The sequence below is a fragment of the Ostrinia nubilalis genome, chromosome 3 (genome assembly GCF_963855985.1).
Source record: "Ostrinia nubilalis chromosome 3, ilOstNubi1.1, whole genome shotgun sequence".
NCBI classification, from domain to species: Eukaryota; Metazoa; Arthropoda; class Insecta; order Lepidoptera; family Crambidae; genus Ostrinia; species Ostrinia nubilalis.
Window position 1 is genome coordinate 6,547,182 of NC_087090.1, and position 26,811 is coordinate 6,573,992.

General features: G+C 35.6%; 3 protein-coding genes and 1 long non-coding RNA gene across 4 annotated transcripts; 1 reads left to right on the forward strand and 3 right to left on the reverse strand.

Moving 5' to 3' along the window:
• Positions 1-5,786: 5,786 nt before the first annotated feature.
• LOC135088277 (uncharacterized) lies at positions 5,787-7,405 on the forward strand. The gene is made up of 3 exons (XR_010260988.1): positions 5,787-5,917; positions 6,674-6,727; positions 7,200-7,405. It is a non-coding gene; the product is annotated as an uncharacterized LOC135088277 (long non-coding RNA).
• On the reverse strand, positions 7,338-8,168 carry LOC135088276 (ER membrane protein complex subunit 4). The gene is made up of 2 exons (XM_063983152.1): positions 7,985-8,168; positions 7,338-7,890 (listed from the first exon to the last, which is right to left on the reverse strand). The coding sequence occupies exons 1-2, from the start codon at positions 8,038-8,040 to the stop codon at positions 7,428-7,430; spliced, it is 519 nt and encodes a 172-aa protein (XP_063839222.1). The 5' UTR covers positions 8,041-8,168; the 3' UTR covers positions 7,338-7,427.
• Positions 8,169-9,752: 1,584 nt separating this feature from the next.
• Positions 9,753-12,971, reverse strand: LOC135087752 (tyrosine aminotransferase-like). Its single transcript, XM_063982531.1, has 5 exons — positions 12,685-12,971; positions 11,989-12,317; positions 10,984-11,457; positions 10,397-10,579; positions 9,753-10,049 (listed from the first exon to the last, which is right to left on the reverse strand). The coding sequence occupies exons 1-5, from the start codon at positions 12,830-12,832 to the stop codon at positions 9,849-9,851; spliced, it is 1,335 nt and encodes a 444-aa protein (XP_063838601.1). The 5' UTR covers positions 12,833-12,971; the 3' UTR covers positions 9,753-9,848.
• A 2,641-nt stretch (positions 12,972-15,612) lies between these two features.
• On the reverse strand, positions 15,613-24,018 carry LOC135087764 (tyrosine aminotransferase-like). Its single transcript, XM_063982551.1, has 6 exons — positions 23,905-24,018; positions 23,083-23,224; positions 21,113-21,441; positions 16,462-16,935; positions 16,187-16,369; positions 15,613-15,938 (listed from the first exon to the last, which is right to left on the reverse strand). Exons 2-6 carry the CDS (start codon positions 23,222-23,224, stop codon positions 15,762-15,764), a joined length of 1,305 nt encoding a protein of 434 aa, XP_063838621.1. The 5' UTR covers positions 23,905-24,018; the 3' UTR covers positions 15,613-15,761.
• Between the last annotated feature and the right edge of the window lie 2,793 nt (positions 24,019-26,811).

Here is a 26,811-nt window from a genome sequence, read left to right on the forward strand (position 1 = left end):
TAGGCATGGAACATTTCATGAATAGCAGGTGAAAAATCATATGACATGAATTTCATTAATCACACCTGCTATTTAACTTCACATATAGACTGCTATTTTTTCACAGTCAACGAAATCACGAATCACATGAATTTCATTCATTCATTCGAGCGGTGTCCGTGAGCGCAGCTCTGCCAAGCGACCGAGCGCGCGAGCGAGTAAGAAGGAATGATTTGATCATGTGCGTGTTAGAAAGGGACGAGAGATGTGATGACGGACGAAACTGGGCATTTTAAATATGAACTTTAAGCTCAAAGGTGTAAGGTTTAGATTTCCTTGTCATGATTCGTATGATTTCATTAGATAGCAGGCAGATGAAATGAATGATTTTTCACTAGTCCCGCGGTTATTGATTGTTGCATACATACTGTGAAACTGTGTGTTTGTTGTTGTGCGACATAAAATGAAACAGATATTGTTAAATTTCATATTTAGCAAATTAGCAATCGTTCATCATACTTCATTAAAAGTAGCACATTATATGAAAGAGCTACATTATAACACTGCGAATAAAAATCATTGCCTGTGAAATTTCGCATGTGAAATCATATGAACAAAAATCATCATTTCATAGAATGAAAATGAATGAAAAATAGCAATCATTTCCATGCCTATTTCGTAGAGACAGTGACACGGGTTATGGTGGTGTTGCCATTCTTTGTAAAAATTCTATTAAGTGTACAGTAATTTCCACTAACAGTAATGATAAAATACAGAATTTAGCCATTAGTATCCAAACTTCGCGTAATAATTCTATAAATTTAATGGGGGCGTATTGTCCACCTAGAAGAGGCCGATTCCCAATAAATACATTAAAAGATATTGTTCATTCATTACCTTCTCCTCTAATAGTCGTTGGTGATTTTAATGCTCACCACACAGCATTTGGTTCACAAAATAATAAGCCTCGAGGTATTCAAATATATGATATGTTAGATGAGCTTAATTTATGTATATTAAATAATGGCGAGGTCACTACTCTAGCTCGGCCCAATACAACTGCCTCAGCTATTGACATTGCACTTGCTTCTCCTTCTTTACTTTCATCAACAGAATGGTCAGTATATTACGAAGATAACTTGGGCAGTTATCATTTTCCAACAATTATTAACCTAGAAATTGACGTTAATGTTTATGAGTACCCAAATAGACAGGAAAAATTTATTTATAGTAAAGCCGATTGGGCAGGTTATTATTGTAAATCTGAAAAAGCGTTTAATATTATAACTTCAGAAATAGATCCTAGTAATGCCTACGATAGTTTCTGTGAGATACTTAACAATTTAAAACTAGAGTTTGTTCCAGTTCACAAAGTTTCAACTTTATAATCACAAATCATTTAAACCTGTTCCTTGGTGGAATGAGCGTTGTTCAGATGCAGTACAAGCAAGCAAATTCGCGCTTCGTATGTATCGACGATATCCCTCAATGGATAATTACTTGTTATATAAAAAACTAGATGCTGCCAAAAAATTGATAATTAAAGAGGAAAAGACTCTCAGTTGGAGAAATCTTTGCACCGGCTTTGATCGCACTACACCTATTAACAAAATTTGGAATTTCATTAAAATGTTTAATCACAAACGTTCATCTACTAAAAATATAGAAAATGATGTGTTAATTGACTTTTTAGGAAAGGTTACCTCGGATAAACCACTAGATGACACTGCAAAATTAAATGATATCTTTGAGTCTAATGTATTAAATACTCATCTGAACTTACCATTCACCTTTGATGAATTTGTTTTGTCTTTAGATAGTAGAAGAGATACCACACCTGGGCTTGATGATTTTCCTTATATTTTAATAAAACGCTTACATAAAAGAGCTAAGCAAATCTTACTATCTATATTTAATAATTTATGGATGAACAATATCATCCCAACTTCTTGGAAAAGTATAGCTGTAGTGCCGATTTTAAAGCCTGATAAAGACCCTAATTCGGCTGAATCTTATAGGCCAATATCTCTTTCATCATGCGTAGGAAAGGTCTTTGAAAATATGTTGAAGAACAGGTTGGAATTTTATGTAGAATCCAGACTAATACTGCCAACAGATCAATTTGGCTTCCGTAAGGGCAGAAGCACACTTGATAGCCTTTTAAAATTTAGCGGTGATATAGAAGACGCATTCTGTGAACATAGCTATTTAGTAAGTGTTTTCCTTGATGTTAGTGGTGCTTTTGATAATGTGGATTTGCCAACCTTAGTAGAAATTTTACACAGTTACAATATTCCCGGAAAAGTATGCCAGTGGATTTTCAATTTCTTTAACTCTAGATTAGTGTATATTAAACATAACCACACCCTCCACGGTCATCAAAGAGCGTATAAAGGTGTAATGCAGGGTGCGAGTATTTCTCCCTTAATGTATCTCTTGTATACAGCAGAATTTCACAAATATGTTTCTGTAAATAATTTATCTATATTACAATATGCAGATGATATTGTACTATATACTAGAAATAGAAATATATCAGAAGCTGAAGCAACTCTCAATGAATCCCTGAATCTTCTGTTTTTATATTATAAAGAAAGATTAAAGTTAGATATTAATCCACAAAAAAGTTCATTGATGGTATTCAGTAGGAAAAATGATTCTGATTTTGTAAATTTAAATGTAAAATATTGCAATGTAAATATTAGTTTAGTAGGAGAAAAGAAATTTTTAGGCTTGTTTTTTGATTCCAAAATGTATTTCAATCGTCATGTAAATAACGTAGTTTGTATAATGCAAAAAACTGTAAATATTATGAGATGTCTGGCTGGTGTGAGTTGGGGCATGGATCCCAAATTACTTAATCTAATATTTAAGGCCATAGTGAGAAGCCATTACGATTATGGTTTAATAGTGTATGGTAAACATATCAGTCAGTTTCTTTCTCGGAGAATTGAAGTTATGCAGAATAGAGGTTTAAGAATTATCACAGGTGCTTTTTGCTCGACACCAATTAATTCTCTCGAAATAGAAGCTGGCATTCCACCTCTATCTGTAAGATTAAAATATTTGACTGAGAAATTTTATTTGAAAGTACTGGCTAACAAATTTTACTTAAATCTTTATCAGAAAAACAAAACTTTGCAAGGTCAACATTTAGTAGAACTTAAAGAATTATGTAAATGCATAGACCATAAAGAGAATTGGGACTTAGGCACTTTAGAAGTTCAGACGGTAAAACCAGTAGTTTGCTCAGCGAATGTGAAAAATAATACGGAGTTTTTAGAATATGTAAATACAAAGAAGTCAGGATATCGAAGAATATATACGGATGGGTCTAAGACAGAAGAAAGTACAAAGGCTGCATACTATGACTCGGACATAAGATTTGGCAGATGCTTTTCTTTAGACAAAAATGCATCAATATTTACAGCAGAAGCTTTTGCTATAAGCACCGCTTTGCAATATATCCAAGGAATTGACGATACCAACACCTTTTTGATTATAACTGACTCATTAAGCGTACTTAAATGTTTGGAAAATGCGCACATCTCGTATAAAACGAACATTTATATAACCAAAATAAGACAAATAATATTGGAAAGTCAGAATAACAAGAATATTGAATTTATGTGGGTTCCCTCTCATTCTGGGATAACTGGAAATGAAACTGTAGACAAACTTATGAAGATACGAAATCCATACCACAATCCACTTTATCCAGCTCCGCCAGTACCTATTACCGATTATGACTCGATTCTGAAAACTAGGATGAAAGACAATTGGGAGGAAGTATGGAATATTACAAAACAAACAAAAGGAAAATGGTATTCGCAAATCCAGCAAGGAATTCCAAGTAAACCGTGGTACTTCAAACTGCAGAGTTCTACTTCAAGAAGATTCATAACCACAATAAATCGTTTAAGGCTTGGACATGCAAAATTTCCAGCCCACTTAAAAAGGATGAGAATGGTCTCTACAGACAAATGCGAATATTGTCAGACTGACGCTGCAGACCTAGACCATATGATCCTACAATGTCCAGCCTTTAAAATGGAGAGGCTACTGCTAGTGGGTGGCTTACTAAAGACATACCAAGATGGAAATATTCCCCGCCTCTTGCCATCCTTACTAGCCAACGAAAATTCATATCTCCATATTTACCAGTACATTACTAGTACATCAATAGAACTATGAAGACCACAATGAAGACTTAGAACAAAATAGACACAGACGCACAGAAGAACATAGAACCAAACACTGAGATGTTTTACCAAACACAGTGCATTACAAGAAAGATTTGGCCGTATGGATATTTATCCAAAGCCGTAAAATTTATATGGAAAAAAAAAAAAAAAATCAGCTGTGTCTGCTGCATGAAGCTACAGATAAAAATGGAGGCCACACTCCGAATACCTACTTGAAGCACAAACTATGTATCACTATCTCGCTCTCTGTGGGCAGACTCTCTCTTTCTAAATAAACAAAAAATATAAATTTGCTCAAATTCAATGAAACTCAATGTAAAATCTTTATTTCTTGACATAGGTATCATTAAAAATTATAAGTGTAAATACTGGTAAAATGTTTTAGGAAGAAATTACTGTAAAAAATGTGAAAAATGTTTACAATGATCCAATGTCGGAAATCACGAAATAAACACTTACGCGTGGAATCTTATGTCACTTCCAGGACACCACGTACTACCGCAACCACGCACTACAAAATTTTGCACCATTTCTTGTGATAAAACAATGATTATTTCCTGTAAACAATCTCAAACGAAATTAACTGCATAATAAACACAAAAAACCTACAATAAAAAGTAGAAAAATAATTACTAATTTACCTGCTTATTTATTAGGACGAATTAATATTTATGTAGGTAGGTATACCATGATTGATACTTCTGGAGTCGGTGCCAAGATTATGAAACATGTAAAGTTTGCCTCTGCACCGACTCCAAAAGTATCAATCATGGTATACCTACATAAATATTAATTCGTCCTAATAAATAAGCAGGTAAATTAGTAATTATTTTTCTACTTTTTATTGTAGGTTTTTTGGAGTCGGTTTTATTTTTTTTATAAAATTTTACTTATTTCTTGCTTTTTAGTTAACTAATTATTACCTTGATGTTACCACTGCAGGTAGGCAGTACATTGAGACCATATTCTTCATGTCTAGTGTAAAATAATACGCGGCGGAGATATTGCGTATAAAAAAGTTCATCCCCAATTTTCCACCCTTGGGGGTTGTTTTTTTTTATGATTATTAAATTTAAATGGGACCACCCTTGAGGTATTACCTATACGCCGAAAAAAGATTTGTTCAAATCGGTTCATAATTGGCGGAGTTATCGCGTAACAAACATAGAAAAAAAACATACGGGTCGAATTGAGAACCTCCTCCTTTTTTTGAAGTCGGTTGAAAATAGTAAATACTTAACCGCCATGATGGGCCGGATTGGGCCGATGTTGCCACATGGTACCGATTCCCCAGGAATTGGGATTGTAATTCCCTGATTCGCCAACACATTAAGCCTAAATGGCCGACAATTTTGTGATTTTTTATTTAACTAGGTAATCTTAGTTTCAAATATTAATTATTTGTTTAACTTCTGATTTGGTAAGTGAATTGGCTATTTCGAAGAATTTACAAGGAGATTTAAATAAGAAGATAGCAATACTACAGTTCACACTAAAATCAGAGGTAGGGCCACAGAGAGCGAGATAGATATAAGTAGGTATTTGACTCAAGTTTTTGTTCCAAGTTTGCCCTCCATTTTTATCTTTAGCTTCATGGTCTGCTGTCAGAGAGGGGTATTGTGTAATGTCAAATTGAAACAAAAAATTAGTTCAATTTACATTGAATTGGTTTTTGTGGTTCAGAAAATACAGAAAAGCCTATGAACACAACTAACAAAATGATCAAGGGGCTGGTTAGTAAAATATCATCTTATCTTCTGTACTGAAAACTAAGTTTTCATTAGATAGACTACTTATTGCAGTCATTCAGTGTATTACTTTTGAATTTCTACTCAGTTTATCAATAAAAATAACCCATTAACTTGAACAATTACCAATATTATGAAAGAGATAAGCATAGTTGAGTACCAACCTGCGAAACATTGTTATTTTGGTACTATTTTTAATTGTGTGAAAAAAGGGACCTTAGGTCATGTGAATGTGTAAAATAAGTTGTAAAACTTGTAATTTACAAAATTTTTAAGTTTCATTTTAGTTAAATATTTTTAATTTACCTTTTTACTGGTAAAGAAAAATCTGTCAAAGAATAGACAACCAGATGAAATCATCATTCAAATTTAGAATGTCAAATTGACTACTTATTTGTATGTTGATTTTTGCAGAATTTTAATAAATTGCTGGTTATGCTGTTTAAAATAAAAATGCCTGGTTAAGCAGTTCTGATATCCTATTGAAACAATCCCCATAATCATGGGTTGTTTTTTTTCTCTGGTGAAAACATCAGTAAGTTTCATAACCTATGAATCTAACAACCATTTCAGTCAGTGAAACAAAGAGGAATGCACAATGCAAATTTTATTTAGTGCTTATAGTGAATAGGTCATCATTTTAATACCTGCTCACTGGGGCTTAGAATGAACAAAATATAGGTACCTATATTTTGTTCATCCAATTATGTTTTATTATTTTTCAAAATAAAATTGTTTCAGGTAATATTTGGCACGGGATTGTATGCTGGAGTATACATAGCACAAAATTATCAGGTAAAATCCAAAGTACTAAATTCGTTCTGTTTACTGCAACTTTCATTACCTTTTTAATTGCATATTTTGTAGTCGCAAAGGAGGCCATGCCTAATTCCATTTTATGGTCGTCCATTTACGTTAGTTGCCTTTGATTTTTGTTGCAAGCATTATATTATTTGCAGGCTTGCCTTGATTTATTTATAGGTTCCTGGTTCAACATGTATGGCCTCTTTTGTGTGTTAAGTTTGTGTTTTGCAGTCACTAGATTTAGTATTGAATATACTTTCTTCCTAATGCAGGATGCCGCTGGGTATGTTTGTAAGAAAACAGCTCAGCAATGTGAAACAGTTTTGGATAAAAAGAAATGGTTGGTTTTATTTCAATTGCTTATTTTTTTCCTACATTTTGAACCAGGAGTAATAATTTTGTGGAGAACAATCTATTAATAATTTCAGATCTGTCAATGTAATAAAAAATGATTTATTTTCAGATTGACAAGGTTGAAGATCCGAAGGTTCTTTTTGAAAAGGCACAAGCTTTCATTAAATCCAAAATAGGAGGAGATGACGGCAAAAAAGGTGGAAAGGACTGCTAATATTTTGAAAATCAGTTTTAAGAAAATATCCTATGATTTTGTAAATATGTTTATTAGTTCTTATACAATGATAATCTAAATAAATTAGCATTAAAAACAGATACATGTGTTTAAATTATTCTATTACAATAAAGATAGGCCACCCCCAATATGTTCCACTCGAGTCAGGGGCTCTTCGAATGCAAGCCAATCACTGGAATGTGTAGGTAATAAGCCCATACTCTGACATTTGTACAAAGCCAACAATATATTCACAATGTTACCGATAAAGTATACAAACTTTTGACCAGCAGCTTGTGTGCCCTCTACAATTTTGAATGTACTTTGAGTTGTAAATAATGCTTTCACAGGTCGCACAATCAACATTCCCACCATCATTATAGGAAAAATGGAGATGGAATTTCCAGCCATGTACATAATGAATAGATTCATAGGCACCTGTTTTAGTGGTCCCAGTGCTACATCCCACAATTTCTTGATCAAAAGATGGTTAGAATCCGTATCTTTGGATGTCTCGGCATAGTTTGCACTGGCTGATTGGCTGTATCCTGGCGGAGACGGCAAATCCCCGGAGATAGCTTTATTTCTGTAATATAAAAAGGTTTATAAATTATGTACATTTTAATTACATTTATCACATACCTACCTTCCGAGACTAGATAACTTTAGACGACACTTACTTCTGATTGTAATCCAAAGCCCACTTGAACTTTTTGTTCGTTTTGACTTGAGACATTTTACAAGTTTAATATTTATGTAGCTTTTGTGCAACAAATTAGGAATTAAAATGTCTTGAAAATCCAATAAATTCCAATTTGAGGCTAGAAAGAATGACACTAATGACACTGGATGACAGTGATGACACTAATAGTTTTTTGTTCGTTTTTTTTTATTTTCGGAAAAGGTATTAACTATACAGCCAAGTTAACAGTTTTTTTATTAAATGAATGGTGGTAGATGATACCCTCTCCCCTACCCTTGAATTTGGCGTTGTGAGTCAGTAAAGATGTGGCACTTTATGGAAAAATTATTTTGCATTGTTTTGCCTACACTCATACACTTTCACGAACAGTCGGCGAAACACCAAAGAAAATAAATAAAACTGCTTAACACGAGACGCTTCGCTTCACTTTCCCGCCTAGAAGTCGGCAGATTTTTTTTTTTTGGTTGTGCAGGAAATGGAAAAGGCAAAGGCATTATGCTATGCAGCCAAGGGGGACGGGGGGCGATACCATCATGAAATCAGTAGCCCAACATCCTGGGGAGGGGGGGAGGGGTCCACCCTACCATTCCGGGGCACAGATGAGACAGGGATTCCGGGGGGCACCGTGTCAACCGTGCCACCCCGGACGCACATGGCTAAGATGCGCGTCGTGATAAATCTTATCATTGATTTTAGACGCCTTTAAAAGTTATCGCGTAACATTGATAAAATGGCGCAATAAGAGCTTTTCGCAGCTTGCATCGTAGACATAACCTTACTGGTTAACTTTAATTTCGTTAATATTAAACCATTAGTAACAAAATTTGAAATATAGTTAAGTACTTCAAGTTAATAAAGACCAAAAAACTGAAGCAGTTCGTTGTAACTATTGAGTACCGATTTTTACTTTGTTATTAAGATTTTTTTTTACCGTTTAATAACCCACATTCAACTTTTCTTATGTAGCCTTTTTACCTACTACGTATATGCAATTATTGTACCTAATGTGCGATAAAAATGTAAACGAGTTTTACAAACGTAATTTTCACTTAACTACTAACATTTACCTATGTTTTCTGACGAAAATGCCTTACCTACACAACAAAGTGTTCGTACTTGCCCACTTAAATATGAGTAGGTATTGTCGACCGATGATCTAATGGTTCACGTACCCCGGACTATAGAGCAGTCGCGGGTTCGATGGTCGCGTATGAACATCAGGCTCTGCGTTACTAAGTTGCATAGCGTTTTTCCAATGATTTTATCGAATATGATCTAAAACATACCAGACCATATTTTTCGGACAATCTTACTGCGGTTTACAATAAAATTTGTTTGCAAGATTGATTTTATGAGAGTCACCTTCCTTCTATCTTGATTATCTTGATGACGGACATTGACTGATTCCAACATTATTATTAACGGTGTCTGTGTGATCATTCAAAGAATAATAAACTTGCGTTAGTACTTAAACAAACTTAAAAGTAAATAAGCACTTATTTCATTTAATAACACTTAAATAATAACGATGCGTGTAGAAAAGACATCAACGAGTTAGACGCCAAGAAATTAAATGAATATTAATAATTTAAAAATTCCAAAACGTTAATGCTTAATCTGGACATAGCTTAGTTTATTTGTAAGTTTGATACAATATGTAATATCAGAAACTTCGACATGAGTGTTGACGTGGTTTTTACAAATAAGTATGTGATGATGATCTATACAAAAAAAAACTAAAAAAATATTTCGTAATAACCTATTTATTCAATAAAATCCCCGTGTGCTAAATCGTTTAGCTATTTACAAAAAAAAAATCTAACAACAATGTCGTTAATTTGCTAATTTACGCGTGGCAGTGCGTCATCGCAAATGACTTCAGTTGCATTAGGCATGGACACCACGTTGGTGTCAATCTCTTTCAGCTTTTCTCTGGTCACGATGTGATCTTGGCAAAACTTGACTATCCTCTGACACGCTTCCCTCATGATGTCTTCTGGCACAGTTAACACGATGCGCATGTAGTTTGGATAGCAGAAGCACTGAAATGAAAAAAAAAGTATTTAGGTACCTACCTACTTAATATGTTTAATAGGGTGTTGTCTCAAAATTAACATTGACGTAAGTCAATTTAATTATAACGGAAAACTTGCTCATTTTCAACACATAAAAAAGACTACGCTCATTTTTTTGCACATTTAGATACCTTGTTAGGTACTACCTATTTGCGGAACTGAAAATTCACAAGATTTTTCGTTTAGGGATAGATTAGATTTTTTTTACCTAGTTATCTCTAAAACTGTTATATTTACTAACAGTGTTTTCGACACGGGTAATATCAAAAGAGTAAAAATAATAATATACTACATAGATAGTTATATATTTTTACCTCTCCTGGCAGACAGAACACGGACTGTTCTGAGACCATTCGCTCCACAAACTGCAGTTCGCTGCTGAACTGAGGGAACTGCGCCATTTTTATTTCAATCATCATGTACATCGCCCCTTGTGGCATAATGGGCCGGAGCCCGGGAGCTCGTCGTAGCTCCTCATAGGCCAGTTTAGCTTGGTTCTGGGAAATAAATAATAGCTATTAAGTAAAGTTTAGAATTCAGTGGGATCTCTTTAATTAGTACAACTGGCTACTTATGCATAATTATCTACTTAATTATACCTTACTGTTGTGAAAGGATAGAAGAGGTCAACAAGATCAAGCCGATTATTATCAATTGATTTATATTTTAAAACTTTCTCTGTTGAGAATTCGGTTCCTTTAATTTTAGAGTAACATTAGTATTATTATTGTGCAATAGGTACATTTTAATTCTAAAGCTCGTTTAATTAAACTGTTTGTTCATTCGTTCTCATGAATAAACGCATTCTAAAACTTTCGATATTACCTGGAAAAAGGGCTTATCTACACAATTCCGGTTAATAACAGCTGCCCTAACTCGCCGCGTGGAACCTTCCACTCACCTCGATAAAAAGGACAACCTCATCGAAGAAACTCTGCGGTGTGGTCTTGAGTATAGTCGGCAAGGCTCTCTGTATTAGCGTATTAGGTCCGAGTATTTTACTTGCTAGATTGCTTATTCCCTTTCGAATTTCTTTGCCTAGTATATTTTGACGATCGTGCACGATCAGCCATCCCATCCTCCAGCCAGGCACCAAAAATCTTTTGGTAAGGCCACCGCACGTCAGAACAGGTACGTCTTTCGATAGTGCTGAAATAGCTGTGAATTCATGACCAGAAAACACAAAGTGTTCGTATATCTCGTCTGCAATTAAAGGCACACAGTTCCTTGAAGCTATATCTATGATCTCAGTCAAATGCTCCTTGTTATACACCGAGCCACATGGGTTTGACGGATTGATCACGACTATCGCCGCAGTGTCATCATCTATTTGATTTTCTAGATCCTCCAGATCGACTTTCCATTGTTGATTAGGCTGGAATTTTATAGAAATTCATATTAATAATATTTATGCCTAACCTCTAATCAAGGATTTACGCAGTTACAAAGGAATAAATGCGTAAATAAGCATATGCAAATTTGGCTCAGAGTATACTGGAAACCCGTTTTAATCTAGAAACTCGTCTCACATCGCCTCATATACCCATTTACACACTAGCCAGACGAGACTCCTCGTTACGTCTCAATTTTAGGGTACCGTATCCGCGTGACATCCTATTGATTATTGTCGATGTTCTAGGTACAGCACATTAATAACATTTTTTACCTCGTCAAGACATGTTTCATATGCCTGACCTAACCTTTATTAGAGGACTCAATGGACATTTAGCGTCAATTTAAAATGGTATTGATTTACGACCGTTAAAAGGTAATGCTAATGATGAAGAATTTACTTAAGGAATGTTGACAAATATGGAATGCGAGCATAGGTCTTAACTGTGAACTTGATTGAATACCAAAAAAAGTTCTCATTTAACTTGATAAATAAAACACTGTAGTCACTCACCAGTAAGTTGTAATACTTGATTTCTATCCCCAATCCTTCGGCAACAGTTTTGTATATCATGAACCCGGGTCGGGGGACGAGAACGTTCTGTCCGGAATCGGCGAGAACCGTGATGGCGAGTTCGATGGCGTGCGAGCAGCCGCTGCAGAGGATCACGTCCTCAGCGGCCACGGGGCCCTGGTGCGCGCTGTACTCCGCCACCGCCTGCCGCGCCTCCGGGTGGCCCACCATGGACCCATACCCTCGACTTGTATGCCATTCTATACTCTCCCGCACAGCTTGGATCACTTGCTCCGGCGGATTTAGGTTCCCAAAAGTTGTTGGGTCACCTGAAATTCACAAGATTATTTAACCTTTTCGAAAATTTTATGGATTTAAAGTAGGTAGCATTCTATTTTTAACGTAACAAAATAGAAAAAATCTCGCTAACCTTGAAATAATTCTGTTAATTTTATGCGCTAATTTTCGAACGTGATACCTATTTTGAAAATTGCGTCAGGTTTTTATTTAATAAAACTTTTATTTAGAATTGTATTAGATTTTATTTCGCTTTCGTATCAAAATAACGCTCACTCACGCGTCACAAGAAAGATCTCTACATTTCTAGAAGCTTTATCAAAACAGTTATAACTTTCATTATCCTTAACGCCGCTGCGCACTTGCATAATACGAGAAAAGGCTAGTAAACAGACTCACCTACTGAAAGCGCTATCAGTTGTTTTTCGGGGTTCGGCTCTACTTGCAGATTTTCGACGATGCTCCTTATCAGATTGTGCGTATTCCGAGCTAGAGCTGACGCGCGCACCTCCCAAGCCCGCTTGTCCTGCGATCGACCTGACGACATCGGCACCAAACTTGCGGGATACCAAAAGCTGTGGCGACGCTTAAATGTTTATTCAGAATATTGCCCACGAACCAATACACCTTACTTTTGTATCAGAACTGTGGCGTTTGACGAATCAAGCTCCCGAGCCGCGGAACTGGTTTCAAAATGTAGATGAGATGACGGTAGTGCGGTAGTAGAGCGACTTATTTAAACATTCCTCCTATTCACTATTAAAATATTCATGATAAAAATGTGTTTTTACGATTACTTAAATTATATTAATATCAGTTTAAAACTCACGAGCGAAATAAGTACATACTTTATACATTGCAATGTCACGTTTATTGGCACCTGTATAATAATATTTTTATAATATCATCTATTATGTAAAAATAAAAATACGCAAATTGCAATTGAATAATTTTAAAAAAGTATAGGCTTAAAAATGTAGAATACAGAATTACCTATACCTACTTGTTTCGAAGAGCGTGAACAGATTATTATGAAAAGAAAATTACCTCATTTGCGCAAGGTATAATTTTTATTACGTTATTAAAGCGCTGAGAAATCACTGCATCAGGATATAATAATAAATATTACCTGCAACATTAATTTAATTTTTAGCCTGTAAACAAACTTCTTACAAGTCCTTGTTTGTTTCAAAGGATGCAAGTACGTAATAATAATATTATGTTGTTTTTGTTATTGTGTTTTGTTTGTAAGCAGATAAATACTATTATCTAGCTATGCCTATGTATGCTAGCTAGATTCAAGCTAAGAATTCAATATAAACACATACACAGATGTAAACCACAAACAAACGGTTTGTGCTTTTATGTACTTATTTTATATTGCTTACGCAATACGCATGTCCTATGACAGAGGCCGAAGCCACCACACAAACCCAAATGAACCTCTTCAAAAAAGTTCACTTAAAAATCAGGTATGATTGCGGTTTATCTTAGTACCTTTTTTCTTGGAAAAATATTTTTACGTCGGGAATTGCTAGGCCGATGGGGACCGACCAGTGGGTTATCGGTCCTCAACATCTGTCTTGTTAAGCATAAAAAAAAATTGTTCAGGACACTATTATTCAGTTGTTTATTTTCAATCCTGTTAGAATTTATGATTATATGTATTTAAGTAAAATATACGAACAATAACTAAGTCCTAAAACATCAACAACGAACGGCACTATTAATATTCAAGTCAACTGACACGATGTGTTAACATGACATTAAACATTTTTCTTATTGCTTAAGTGATATTTGCGTTATTTCATAGGTAAGAGAATGTTGTTTGAGTCACTGTTCGTGTTTAAACTAAAGGAGACAATGTTAATAATTTCCTTATAGTTATCAAATCAAACTTCGCTATTATGATTTGTGTTCAATATTAAAATGAAAATAGGGTTTCTCTTAGATTCCCTTAATATTACAGACTTTTTAACGGCCGATAGATTGGTCGGGCTGCAATCATCTACTATATAAAAATAAGTCGGGTTTTCCTTCCTGACGCTATAACTCCAGAAGGCACGAGCGGATTTCCACGGTTTTGCATTCGTTGGAAAGGTCTCGGGCTCCGTGAGGTTTATAGCAAAGAAAATTCCGGAAAATTTTACGAAACTCCACCCCTAAGGGGGTTAAAAGGGGTCCACGCGTACGAAGTCGCGGGCGGCCGCTAGTTATTTATAAACAAGTATGAAAGTTAGGTACCTACACGGATTTGGTAAAGCTACACCGGGTTTGGTAGCACCAAGTGTACCGACTGGCAGATTCCTCATGCAAATTAGAAGCCATCCAAAATATCGGCCGATAAAAAGTCTGTGGTCTCATAATGAGCTTCTTAATTTTTTTGTTTTATTCTCACGTTTTCATGAAACAATCAATAAACCGTAAAATGAGACTGTTTCAACTGTTGTTTTTTTTTAGTAAACTGGGCTGATGTATTTAATCATTTGCTTATGATAGGTAATTTTGACGTGACTCTACAATAGAAGAATATCTAACTAAACTAACACTTTCTTAACTTCTGTTTTTTTTTTAATTTAAATATTTCAACACTCTTTCCACTGCACTGAACAATTAAAGACTGTCGACAAAATACATGGTTTGGCAATATAATTGTACCTAACTTTTTTGCTTAGTTAATTAATGAATCAATAAATTATTCAAACAATTAGGTATCTTATCCACCATCCCATGCTAATTTTGCACTACTATACTGGGTGTCCCAGAAAGGATAAATCAAACTGCTAGGGGAGGTAGCTCTACTAATGTACTATCCCTAAAAAATATGAAAAAAAATTTTTGGGTTCGGTTTTTTTTTTTAAATACATAAAGTGCTCCAAACTCGAAATCTAGTCATTATTTTCAAGTTTGTTTACAGATAAACGAAGCGATCATGTACAATTAATATTAGTAAGAAAAAAGTACAAATATACTCCAAACGCAGCAATTATAGCCAGATACTTAGGCAAAGCTGATATATTTTCACATTAAAAAAAATGTGTGTCCTTATGCGCTTTATTTTTTTTTTCATATTTTTAGGGATAGTACATTAGCTACCTCCCCTAGCAGTTTGATTCACCTATTCTGGGACACCCTGTATAATTTTTCGCATTCATAATGCACACGGCTGCGACTTAGTTCGCGCATGCGCGTATACAGGGTGGCCACTGGCCACCTTTAGGAAAAGTACTCATAATATTGTAGATAGAAAATTTTACTCAAAGAAAACATTCCTTTTTTTTTAAGAAAGCAAACTGCATTCAAAGATTTCCAAAAATTTGCTTGCCACACCCGGAATCTTACCCGGAGATTTTTGTAATAAGCTTTTTGTATACTAAGTAGGTACCTATCCTGAAATATTGTACTCAATCTTTTGTATGCTAAGTTAAACGCATATTTTTTCTTTAATCAATAGAATTAGTGGCATACAATTACACTTAATAAATAACCCTCCATTCTTTATCAACCGATAACTTGTTCGTAATCATTTCGATGTGTTTTTCTTTCGGTGTTGCGTGGTCCTTGCAAAATGCGATGATCCTTTGACACGCCTCACGCAGAATTTCCTCAGGGACCGTCAGTACAATGCGCATGAAGTTCGGATAGTAAAAACACTGAAATGTGATAAAACACATGAAACGTGCTGCATTTAATATAAAATAGTACAAAAAAGTGCAGTTTAAACCTACTCTATTGTTATTGATGTTCATTCCATAAAAAAACTCAGGAAAATGTTATAAATAATAATTTTTATACTTTTGTGAAAATGCATCTAGAATACTGTAGAAGCGAGTTTGCCTGTTGCCTTTAGTCATGTTGTCACAGCAAAAAGTACATGAATCGGTGACCGTCCTATACAAACCTGTCCCGGTATACAGAGCACGGACTGCTCGGAGTATAAGCGTTCAATAAACTGGAGATCGTTCTGAAATTCGGAAAACATAGACACTTTGATCTCTATCATCATGTACATTGAACCTTGGGGCATTATCGGGCGTAAGCCAGGTGCCCGCTGTAAAGCTTCGCAGGCTAACTTCGCTTGGCTCTGAAAACAGACATCATGTTATCCCTTGTTATCTATTTTAAATCTACCGATGATAATATCAATCGCAAAGAGCAAATACGAACGAAACTTACCTCCATGAAGGACATTACTCCATCGAAGAAATGCTGCGGCATGGACGTCAATATACTAGGCAAGGCATGCTGTATCAACGTAGTAGGCCCAAGTAGTCTACCGCATAAATTCCTCAAACCTTGGCGAATTTCTTTCCCAAAAATGTAGTTCCGATCGTGTACAATCAGCCACCCCATTCGCCAGCCTGGTACTAAGAACCTCTTTGTGAGTCCGCTACAAGTAAGAATAGGAACATCCTTGGAAAGAGCAGACATAGCCGTGTACTTATGCCCTGAGAACACAAAATGCTCATAAATTTCATCGGCAATAATGGGCACACGGTTCCTAGATGCGATGTCGAGTATTTCGAGTAGGTGTTCCTCGGAGTAAACTGATCCACAAGGATTTGAAGGGTTAATCACTACAATGGCTGCAGTTTTGTCATCAATTTGTTTTTGTAAGCTCTCCAAGTCTACTTTCCACTTTTGTTCTGGCTGAAAGTAACCAATCAACTATTACAGGTAAGTACGTAGCTGAACTTTGTCCATCCCTTGTCAGAACGAATTGTTTATAATAGTGGAGTCTCTGCTATTCCATCTTAGGCTTAAATTATTCCTCAGTGGGTACAGTAATTAAAGTAAGTAGGTAATTCAGTGTAATTTAAACAAGGAAAAAATATGACAATAACTTATGTATAGCCTGACCAGGAACATAAAAACCCTGGCATAGAGGCGCGTCAATTGCATTTGATAGTGCAACACTGAGTACAGTCGTACCTGTGTTAAATTAATAGGCTAACTTTATGTATCAGGATTCAGGATTACGGGCTAATTTGATATTTTCATAAATTAACGAAAAAAATATTATTATAGGTAACCTAGTTTAAATAAATTAAATGAAACCATCAATCGAGCTAGTAGGATTTATTTTATTATTCATCAATAATCAAATTCTGAACTTGAATTATTCAACTGCAATGTCTGCTCATGAACGCTTCAAACTCGGTACTTCTTTCCCAATTCCATAAAATGCAACACTTAGAAAGTGACAAAAAACTTTAAAATAGGTAGTTGAAACAAACCACAGCTAATTTTCATAGTGGACTGTACTATACGATAAACATGTCAGTCAATTTGACAACCTTTGTCGGAAACATTATTCAATGAAAATATTGTCCGAACCCTTAGTATTTCTCTTCGACAAATACTTTAACACCTTGTGAACCACTTTTCTTTTACGACTATAAAAAGATTTTAGCAATTTAATTCACAAAATCAATTGCGCACATTTAAACTAAAGTTTTTTTACACTTTGACAGCAATAGACTGACATGCAAGGTGACATTTCAATGAAGTTTTCAGTTACTGTTGCCATTAAAAGAAATTAGTACCATTAGTTTTCCGCAACATGGCGAGGGTTTTTATGTTCCTGGTCGGGCTATACCTAACTACTTACCTACTTAGATAATAATGCAAAACTTTCAATGACATTGAAAAAAAAACATAAATTGTACCTACTTATGTGTAAGTAGGTAATTATCTTTTCATACAGTAGGTGGGTGAATATCAACAAACTCGTTTTTTGCGTAATTCCGGTGGCGAATTTTAATTTCCACTTTCCAAAACTTTTTTGTGGCAGAAATAATAGTAAATGACTTGTATTATTCAATGATATGGTAGAGATCAAAATATTATTAATACTTCTCGAGATATGTTAATTTGAAATTATCAAAAGCCACCGAAATTGTATTTGAGCCACCGGAATTAAGAACCAATCCACCGAAATTTATTTATACAGCGGAATTACGAATGTTATGGATGATTGTCTCAAATTACTTATTTATTTGTAATCAATTAAGTATTATTATCCAGTAAAGATGTTTATAATTAATAACAATATTCAGGCCTATGTTGTGACCCTAAAAAGCATCAGATCTTCCCATGTGAGTCTTAAGAGGCGACTAAGCAATCAAAATACTGGAGGGTGGGCTGCAGCATCTTTCCAGGTATTATACTACCATACTGGAACTACCAACCAGCCTGCTAAGCATGGTGATAACGGCAAAATCCCTCCATAGAGAACAAATCCAAAACTTTCTGGCTCTAGCCGCCAACAGCTCGTTATTCTAGACTCATCACAAAGACATCATGAACATGACCCTCAAACTCAGAAACCAACTCTAGTCCCGGGAGGGCGACCAACTGCCCCAGGTTGGTGTTAGGTTTATCTTCCATAATTAAAAAAGGTTGGTCCAAGCTAGCCAAGTTTTCATGATGGTATCATACCTATCCTACACTCCGAATTACGCAACTAATTATTCGCTAAAGACCAAGCAAAGTGGAGACTAAGTATGAAGATATTTCTAGACCTATATCAGCTACTGAACTAACACATTACATAAATTTGTGACAGGGTAATTTAACGGAAAACTATGCAAACCTAGCGACAATGAGCTAAATGAAAGTAGTACAATTAAGAAACGGAGGACTAAATCCAGCCAGCCTCGTGGAGGGAGAAGGCCAAGCAAAAGATGCCAGAACTGTAAAAGCGTACTGAGCTGCACCCTAATAGCAAAAACTGCAAAAATCAAAATGTAGGCATTATTATTTTTTAGACGAACAGGCAATTTAATCACATGTGCATTCTCCAATCACCACACAGCTTATGACCGTAGTCTGTGGAAGAACACTATTCTGTGGTTGCAATCCTCATCAGTGAGGAACCGAGGAAGAAGAAGAAATGATCACCGAAATAGAAGAATGCCGAATAAAAGATGCTCAAAAGATGTCGACTGATGAAGTCTAAGCCACGACCAGTGCCAATCCAGCTCCAAAACCCCAAGAATTTTCAGCTCGAGTGGCAGAATATATTGCAACCTACGAGGCTAGGGAAATTTTAGCTGTTTCAGAACTATTTTCATCTGTTTTTAAGATTCTGCTTAGTATCGATGTTTAAATAGCTATCTAAGTCCTCACGCTGATACAAAGTGTATATTATAGAGGCGATTTTTTGTAATATATCGAAAGTATGTATTTGCGAGGATCAAATTTAATATACCAACATGGATAACGAGGATAGCAGAACCATTTTGGTTAACAACCTCATTTTCGAAAAGACGTTCGTAATACTACGTACATATTTAATACTGCGTCAAATTATGCAGAAGACTGAGGACTATAATCAGTCATTATTATTGGCCTTCTTGTACTATAAGAAAACCTTCTTCGATTCGATCAAGACCTGGGCTGTGCTACAGTCTCTTTAATGGCGTCAAATTGACTGTCGATACATGCAACTTCTGAAGTATTTGTATGAAAACTTCATCATATCAGCCCTCCTCCAAGATCAGAAGTCGAAACTTATCTGGTGGCTGCGAGGGTTCAGAGTTGGAGACACCATAATCTCTTTAAGTCTTCACTACCTCCCACTTACAGGTTTTCAAGCTTCTGAGCTAGACCGAGCTCAGTATCAAGATACGGCGAGTACATCATACAACTTCGATTAACTGACAATATTTTAGTTGTGACTGAGACCTTAATAAGACCAATTCTGGCAATAGATTCGCCACCGGAGCCACCGAAATTGCGCCACCGGAATTAAAAAACTGTTACAAAATTCAAATTATAAAGAAAACTATAATTCTGATCAATAATTTCTGTATGCAGATACAACAAAATACCAAACTTTAATCATGTAAAAGAATCGTTTAGCATCTAAGTAAGTAGGTTTCACTCAAACACTTGACAGCGGAATTGAAAAATTTTGTATTCCTATGCCGCTGATACAAATATTTACGTGTCTACTGGAAAAACAATACCACAAGTCGCAAGTCTTTATAGCCCGATCAGGAGGACACAGCTGAGTGATGCAGGGAAGAACAACTCTACGTCTTTCAAAGCTTCTTTGGAGAAGTAAGAGAGTGTCGAAATTGAGCCACTGTAATTGCTTTTTTTCGTGGGACATTTTTGAAAGGCTATTTATTAAAACACTTAAATGATGAAATATGACATTTCTTTCATATCATAAGGAAGACTTATTTAATGTATTTTATGACTATATTATTTTTAAATTACTAGAATCCCCGAGAAAGAAGGAATAACACAATTTATGAGTAGAAATAGAGTCAGGACACGCCACCGCTATTAGATTTTGGGTCTTTGAAATTTTTTTCAGCACATAAAATAACTACCTATTGTCCTGAAGACTTTGCTATCGTGTAAAACGCTGTTTAAACTATATACAGTAAAAAATTCATTGCTCTAGTTACATTTCTCCCATCGATTCTCAGCTCCGCCGCGTAAAAAACGTGCTTGGGATATTCACCCAGGTAAGTACTTAGGTTAATAAAATGAATTGACGTCACCGGCGCCCCCGGCAAAAAGAAGAAAATAAAATGTAATTATTTTAGTTTTACGAGACATTTACTTAGGCACCTAGCAACAAAATAGTACCCTATCTACATGCTCTGCAAATTCTAGAAGATGATAAGATTTGAATGCCATTTAGATAGGTGTCGGCTGTCGCTCTTTTTTCATCCATGTAGTAGCAGGGCAATTGGCTTAAAGTAGAGTTCTCTACTCTTCTAGAGGCGTTGGTCAAAACCAAAGGGTCAACCTTAAGTAATTAATTATTATTACATATTTCAGTTCTAGGTAATTCAATATAACGTACCAACAAGTCGTAGTACTTGATTTGTATTCCCAGACCCTCAGCTAGCGTCATGTAGATCATGTACCCTGGTCTCGGCACGAGGATATTTTGTCCATCTTCAGCCAGCACCGTGATGGCGAGCTCCAGTGCGTGCGCGCATCCGCTGGTGAGTATGACGTCATCAGCCGTCACGCGTCCCTGGTGGATGCTGTAGTCTGCGACAGCTTGACGGGCCTCAAGCTGACCATTAGTGGGCCCATATGTACGGCTTTTGTTATTATCTATGCTATCCCGAACGGCTTGCAACAGTTCTTCAGGCGGGGTGATATTCCCGAAAACTGTAGGGTCACCTAAGATGTAATTTTTTTAATAATTATAAACAAATAAATCTTTGAACAATTTCACACAGCGCCAGCTAGCCCCAAAGTAACCAAAGCAACTTATATTATGCTTTTGTTGTGGGTGCTATCTTAACGGATATGTCACCGGAAAATAACAAGACTCGTAGGTTGATCAATTTTCTAGGAAGTTGATCAACTCTCGGAAAATAACAAACGGCAGTTGAAATGTACTATTTAACGCATCGAATTTTAGCTAATTGGTCAACTTACGTTACCTAGCCGTAATTTAATAATTAACTTATATTGCTACAAGTAAAATCATCCACAAATGGGCCAATCGTTGCCCAGTGTACTATTTGACGGTACACTATTATCCGTCACTTAATACGCTTTTCTCTGATTGGTCGACAGACACTTAGATTATGTTGTTTTAATATTTATGTCAACGTGAAATTGTGAACTCTGTCAGTTTATAATATAACGCGTTAGATTGTAAACTAACAGTGGGTTAGGTTAGGTTAGATTGTAATTTAACTACGTCAGATTATAATCTGACGGAATTCACAATTTTACGGTGACATTTACATTTTAGAGATAGGGATATTAAAGTTCGTCTATGCTATATAGTTAAATAAATGAAAAATGTTTAAAAAAATATATTGGAGCTCAAAGTTTTATTATTGCAAGTTATATTAATAATAAGTAAGTTTGTTTATTTCTACCACTACAGACTCCATTTCACTCATCATAAATAAAATGACGCGTTATAATGAGAATTATTACCACACAAAACAACAATTGCTAATTTTACTACTGTGAATAAAGAAAATAGATAGATAATAATTTGTTTACGTTTAAACCGGTAATGGCGGCGGCCGGGTGGCGGGGAGCGGTATAAAAGCACGGGAGTCTTTTAACCAATCAACGTGCACCTTGCCTTTGTCGGATGATTTAACGGCAAGACGCCGTAAATTAATCAACTTACTAAAATACATACGTTAAATAGTAACATTTCAAATGCCGTTTATTATTTTCCGAGAGTTGATCAACTACCTAGAAAATTGATCAACTTACGAGTCTTGTTATTTTCCGGTGACAGATATACTAATACTTTTTAACGTAACTTTATACATAGTTCAGTAACACCCTGACACATCGCAGAAATTAAAATTCATCATTTCAGCCCGGCCGGGAATCGAACCCTGGACTTCTCGGCATAGTTAATAGTCCGTTCTGAACCACTACACCAAACGGCCGACGGAATTTACACCTTATAACAAATTCACGTCCTTGGCCAGTGTTTCAATCATAAATAAAGAAGAACTTCATGAAATTCTGACCTACGCGGGAAATAAATGATTTGTTAAATGATTTATAAACTAAGTTTTACATTGAATAAACATGACACAGTGTGTATAAAATTAATTTTGATGATAATGATAAATGTGCATCTCACTTAGTATCATAAATATCTATATATTTTCTAAGTAAGCTTCATAAACTGACCGAACAAAAATAATAATCTAAAATGCCTAAAAGTTATTTCAAAGTCTGTATTATGTACGAGTAGGTATTAAAATACGTTTCAGTAACTTTTACTTTTTAATTTAATTTAACTTTAAAAAATAATCATAAATAAAAAACACTCACCGAGAGAAAGCGGGATAAGTTTCTTTTCCGGATTGGGTTGAACTTTCAGGTTTTCAATGACGTTCCTGATTAAATTGTTGGTGTTGCGAGCCAGAAATGTTGCTCGTACCTGCCACGGTCTCTCTGTTCCCTGGCCAGCCATCTGTGAGAAGTATCTTATCGGATTAAACCGTGTAGCTGCATTCGCGCTCTTTAAAACCGCTTAGCTAACAGACACAAGGTCTGACTCTAGTCGATAGTTAATTGAGATCATCTATCGATGAAGAAGTACATAATAGGTAAACCTTGTTGCAATCACTTCCTCCATCAAAATAATACAGGATCATACTTCCTATGCAAAATATTTTTAGTAGTAGTACTTACTTACTGACCCAGGCAGGCGTTTGATTTGATGCCTATGCTTTTTAAGGCCACGACTGCAAAAATTTCTGTTACCGAACTACTTAGTGCAAATATTGTTTTAATAATTTGTATGAAGCGTAATGTTTGCCCTGATATTTTGATAGAGTTCCCCGAACACCCAGATGCGGATTTATAAAAAAATCCCAAAATATATTGACCCGCCAGAAATCGAACCTGAAACTTGCTTACAGAATAAATACCTACACCGGGCACAGTTCTGCATATTAGATAGAGGAGGTAAGGTAGGTGCTCTGACTATTTAGGCATCGAAATCGTTACATCCCTAAAAATAAAAAATATTTTATGTATTGATTTATTTTTAGGACTAAAATTAGTAGGAAAACTGGTTTCTTCATCTCACTTGCAAACTGCACACAGGATGTTAGCAAGGACTGCTCAACGATATTACTTATTTATTACCTTTCCAACAACTGGTTGTCTCACAATTAAGTCATAATGTCGCCAAGTCCAGCGTAAATTACACAAATCATCAATTTAACAATAATTATAATAAATAGGTCACGGGGAAGGTGAACTCAGGATATCCTTCAATGCAAGTAGGTATTTAAAATGTAACAACCACGCTACACCATAGCACCATGATAGGTACTACGCTACTGTGTAAAAACGGCGGTAAAACAGCGACAGCGACGTCACGACGTCGTTTTTTTTCTGTCGGATTTTTTTATGGCTACGCTATGCCTCTTGCCAGTGTCCCAGTGTCGAGTTAAAAACGGGGAAACGGGAATTTATAATACCTACTTAGGCATAGGACGCAACATGGAAAGCATTGGGGGAGGCCTATGTTCAACAGTGGACGTCTTATGGCTGAGATGATGATGATGATGAATAGGCATATTAATTCTCTAAGGTTAAAGATGTGGGTGGGCCTTACTTTTGGACTACATCAGTGGGTCTACTCTAGATCTAGACAAAGTGCACTTTTTGATCGAATCGAAAATCGAATCCGTCAAAACTCCATACAAAAAAAGGCTTTTCGACTACTTTTCGACTGGTTTGCGATTCAAATGTGTACTTTGTCTAGACCCACAGAATTTGAAGACTTAGATCAGTCCTTCCAAAAAAAGGACGATTTTGGTAGGGTGCATAACAACACAACAATTTTTGTTATTAAAATAGAATGCTGCATTTTCTGCTTTTCCAACTCAGAATTAAGGTAAACGGCTACTAGTTCGTGATAGTACGTAAGTTCGTAAGTTTTTTTTCTAGCTTAAATAATAAGCAAATGGAATATTATTTATAAAAATTCTTCATTACTACAAAAACTCTATTATTTAAGCTATCTAAAAAACCAAGTACCAACATTGTGGCGCCAAAAATGAGAGCTATACGAAGCTCCAAACTCTCATAGAGCCAAAAACAGCCGTGCGGCGTGCAAAGGTTGCTCTCACCGTAAGGTTAGCGCTCCAACTTCTTAAGCTTATAAAAAGGCGAAAGAACGTCCATTTAAATAAAACTTGTAATAGTGGTTTCATGTGTTCCTTGACAATTGATTTGGCTTAGAAAAAAGTTATATGAATACGTAGAATTCCTTTAAAATTGCGATTAATTGACTCACGAAATAGCGTACATATTATTTTTCGGGTGTCCCCTATTTCGTGACACTACCGATTCAAGGATATTATGGATAACATTTTGATGCTTGGTTTTTAAATAATTATTTATGATAATTTAAATGTAAGTTATGAAACAAATAATGCATTTATTTAAGTTTCTCATGACCTAAATTCGGTATATGTTTCGTTCACTAGAATTTATATGACACGAGTTTGAAGTTCACATATATGACCAATTTTAAGATAAATTAGCATAAGTAGTACCAGCATAATTTTGGTTTTATTTTGATTTGTTTTATTAATCTTTGTTTATTTGTATTGTATATGGGATAGATAATAGTTAATTGACACATTTTGACAATAATCCATGAATTTTACTTGGGGAATTTGGAATAATCAGTATCACGAAACAAGGAACCGTATTATTGTTACTTTTTTCCAAGTTCGTGATATATAAATGTATGGTGTTAGGTACTTTTATGACACATACCATGAAAGAAATCGATATATTTTTTAGTTTTTAATACTTACCTACCTAAGAAATTAATTAATTACTTACTTTTTATTATGAGTTATTGGCGTATCTGTGGTTATTTTCAGGGGGGGGGGGGGGGGGCTACCCTCACTTGAAACAGCTCCAGGGGTGGGATTATGGGGAGAAGGGGGGGGGGGGGTTACAAATCAAAATTTTATGGGTACGAAGGGGGGGGGGGGGTGTAAGTCCCACATTTCTAATGGTTATATAAATATTTTCACCTATCTCTAGAAATAAAAAATCAAAATTTTATGGGTACGAAGGGGGGGGGGGGGGGTTAAGGTCCCCCCCCCCCTACATTTCTAATGGTTATATAAATATTTTCACATATTGTTAGAAATAACAAATCAAAATATTATACTAGACGCATTATTTCTTATGAATATTTCAGGCAAGTAATATAGTCAATTTCACATAATTATTTTATTCAAAATTTTTATTATAGTTTTTAAATTTATTAAACCCTCAATCATTATTAAAATATCTTAACTGGATGCATAAAACCTTATCCCGAAATAGGGGACATGAGTTCACGAACTTAGAAACAGAGCAAAATTTTGTCACGAAACAGGATCCAAACAAGAGGTCCGCAGAACAATTAATATAAAAAAAAGTTCAAACTATATAACTATAAATTATGTATTAACTTACTGTCAAAAGACCAAAGTTTAGCATAAAAAAGCTTTCATACTGATATCATGCTTGGTTATTTTTAAATAAAATGTTAAAGTCGTAAGAGCCTTAATATACCGAAGTAGGGGGCACTTACCTTATTTTGAGTTTTCCAAGAATGTTCGTTCGTTCGTTTCAGCCGAAAGACGTCCACTGCTGGACAAAGGCCTCCCCCAAAGATTTCTACAAAGACCGGTCCTGCGCCGCTCGCATCCAGGCACCTCCCGCCCGCGACCTTTAACAGATTGTCGGTCCACCTAGTGGGAGGCCTGCCCACGCTACGTCTTCCGGCTCGTAGTCGCCACTCAAGAACTTTCCTGCCCCAGCGGCCTTCAGCTCTACGAGGACTATGGTGCCCCGCCCACTGCCACTTGATTTTAGCGATTCTGCGGGCTATGTCAGTCACTCTGGTTCTCCTACGGATTTCCTCATTTCTGATTCGATCACGCAGGGAAACCAAGAATGTAAGAAGACAGTAAAGGCGGAAACCAAACTCTGATATTTTATGTGGCGGTAAAAACAAGTGAAGTCTCCTTTGGCACT

Bases quoted from the DNA above. Each gene is read 5' to 3' on its own strand.
- LOC135088276 (XM_063983152.1), bottom strand. From the start codon at position 8,040: ATGTCTCAAGTCAAAACGAACAAAAAGTTCAAGTGGGCTTTGGATTAC. The intron at 7,891-7,984 runs GTAAGTGTCGTC...TTTATATTACAG, and splicing joins GCTTTGGATTACAATCAGAA to AAATAAAGCTATCTCCGGGG.
- LOC135087752 (XM_063982531.1), bottom strand. From the start codon at position 12,832: ATGTCGTCAGGTCGATCGCAGGACAAGCGGGCTTGGGAGGTGCGCGCG. The intron at 11,458-11,988 runs GTGAGTGACTAC...ATAAAATTCCAG, and splicing joins TCAAGTATTACAACTTACTG to CCTAATCAACAATGGAAAGT. The intron at 10,050-10,396 runs GTAAAAATATAT...TTTTCATTTCAG, and splicing joins TGTTCTGTCTGCCAGGAGAG to TGCTTCTGCTATCCAAACTA.
- LOC135087764 (XM_063982551.1), bottom strand. From the start codon at position 23,224: ATGGCTGGCCAGGGAACAGAGAGACCGTGGCAGGTACGAGCAACATTT. The intron at 16,936-21,112 runs GTACGTTATATT...GGTTACTTTCAG, and splicing joins TCAAGTACTACGACTTGTTG to CCAGAACAAAAGTGGAAAGT. The intron at 15,939-16,186 runs GTTTGTATAGGA...ATCACATTTCAG, and splicing joins TGCTCTGTATACCGGGACAG to TGTTTTTACTATCCGAACTT.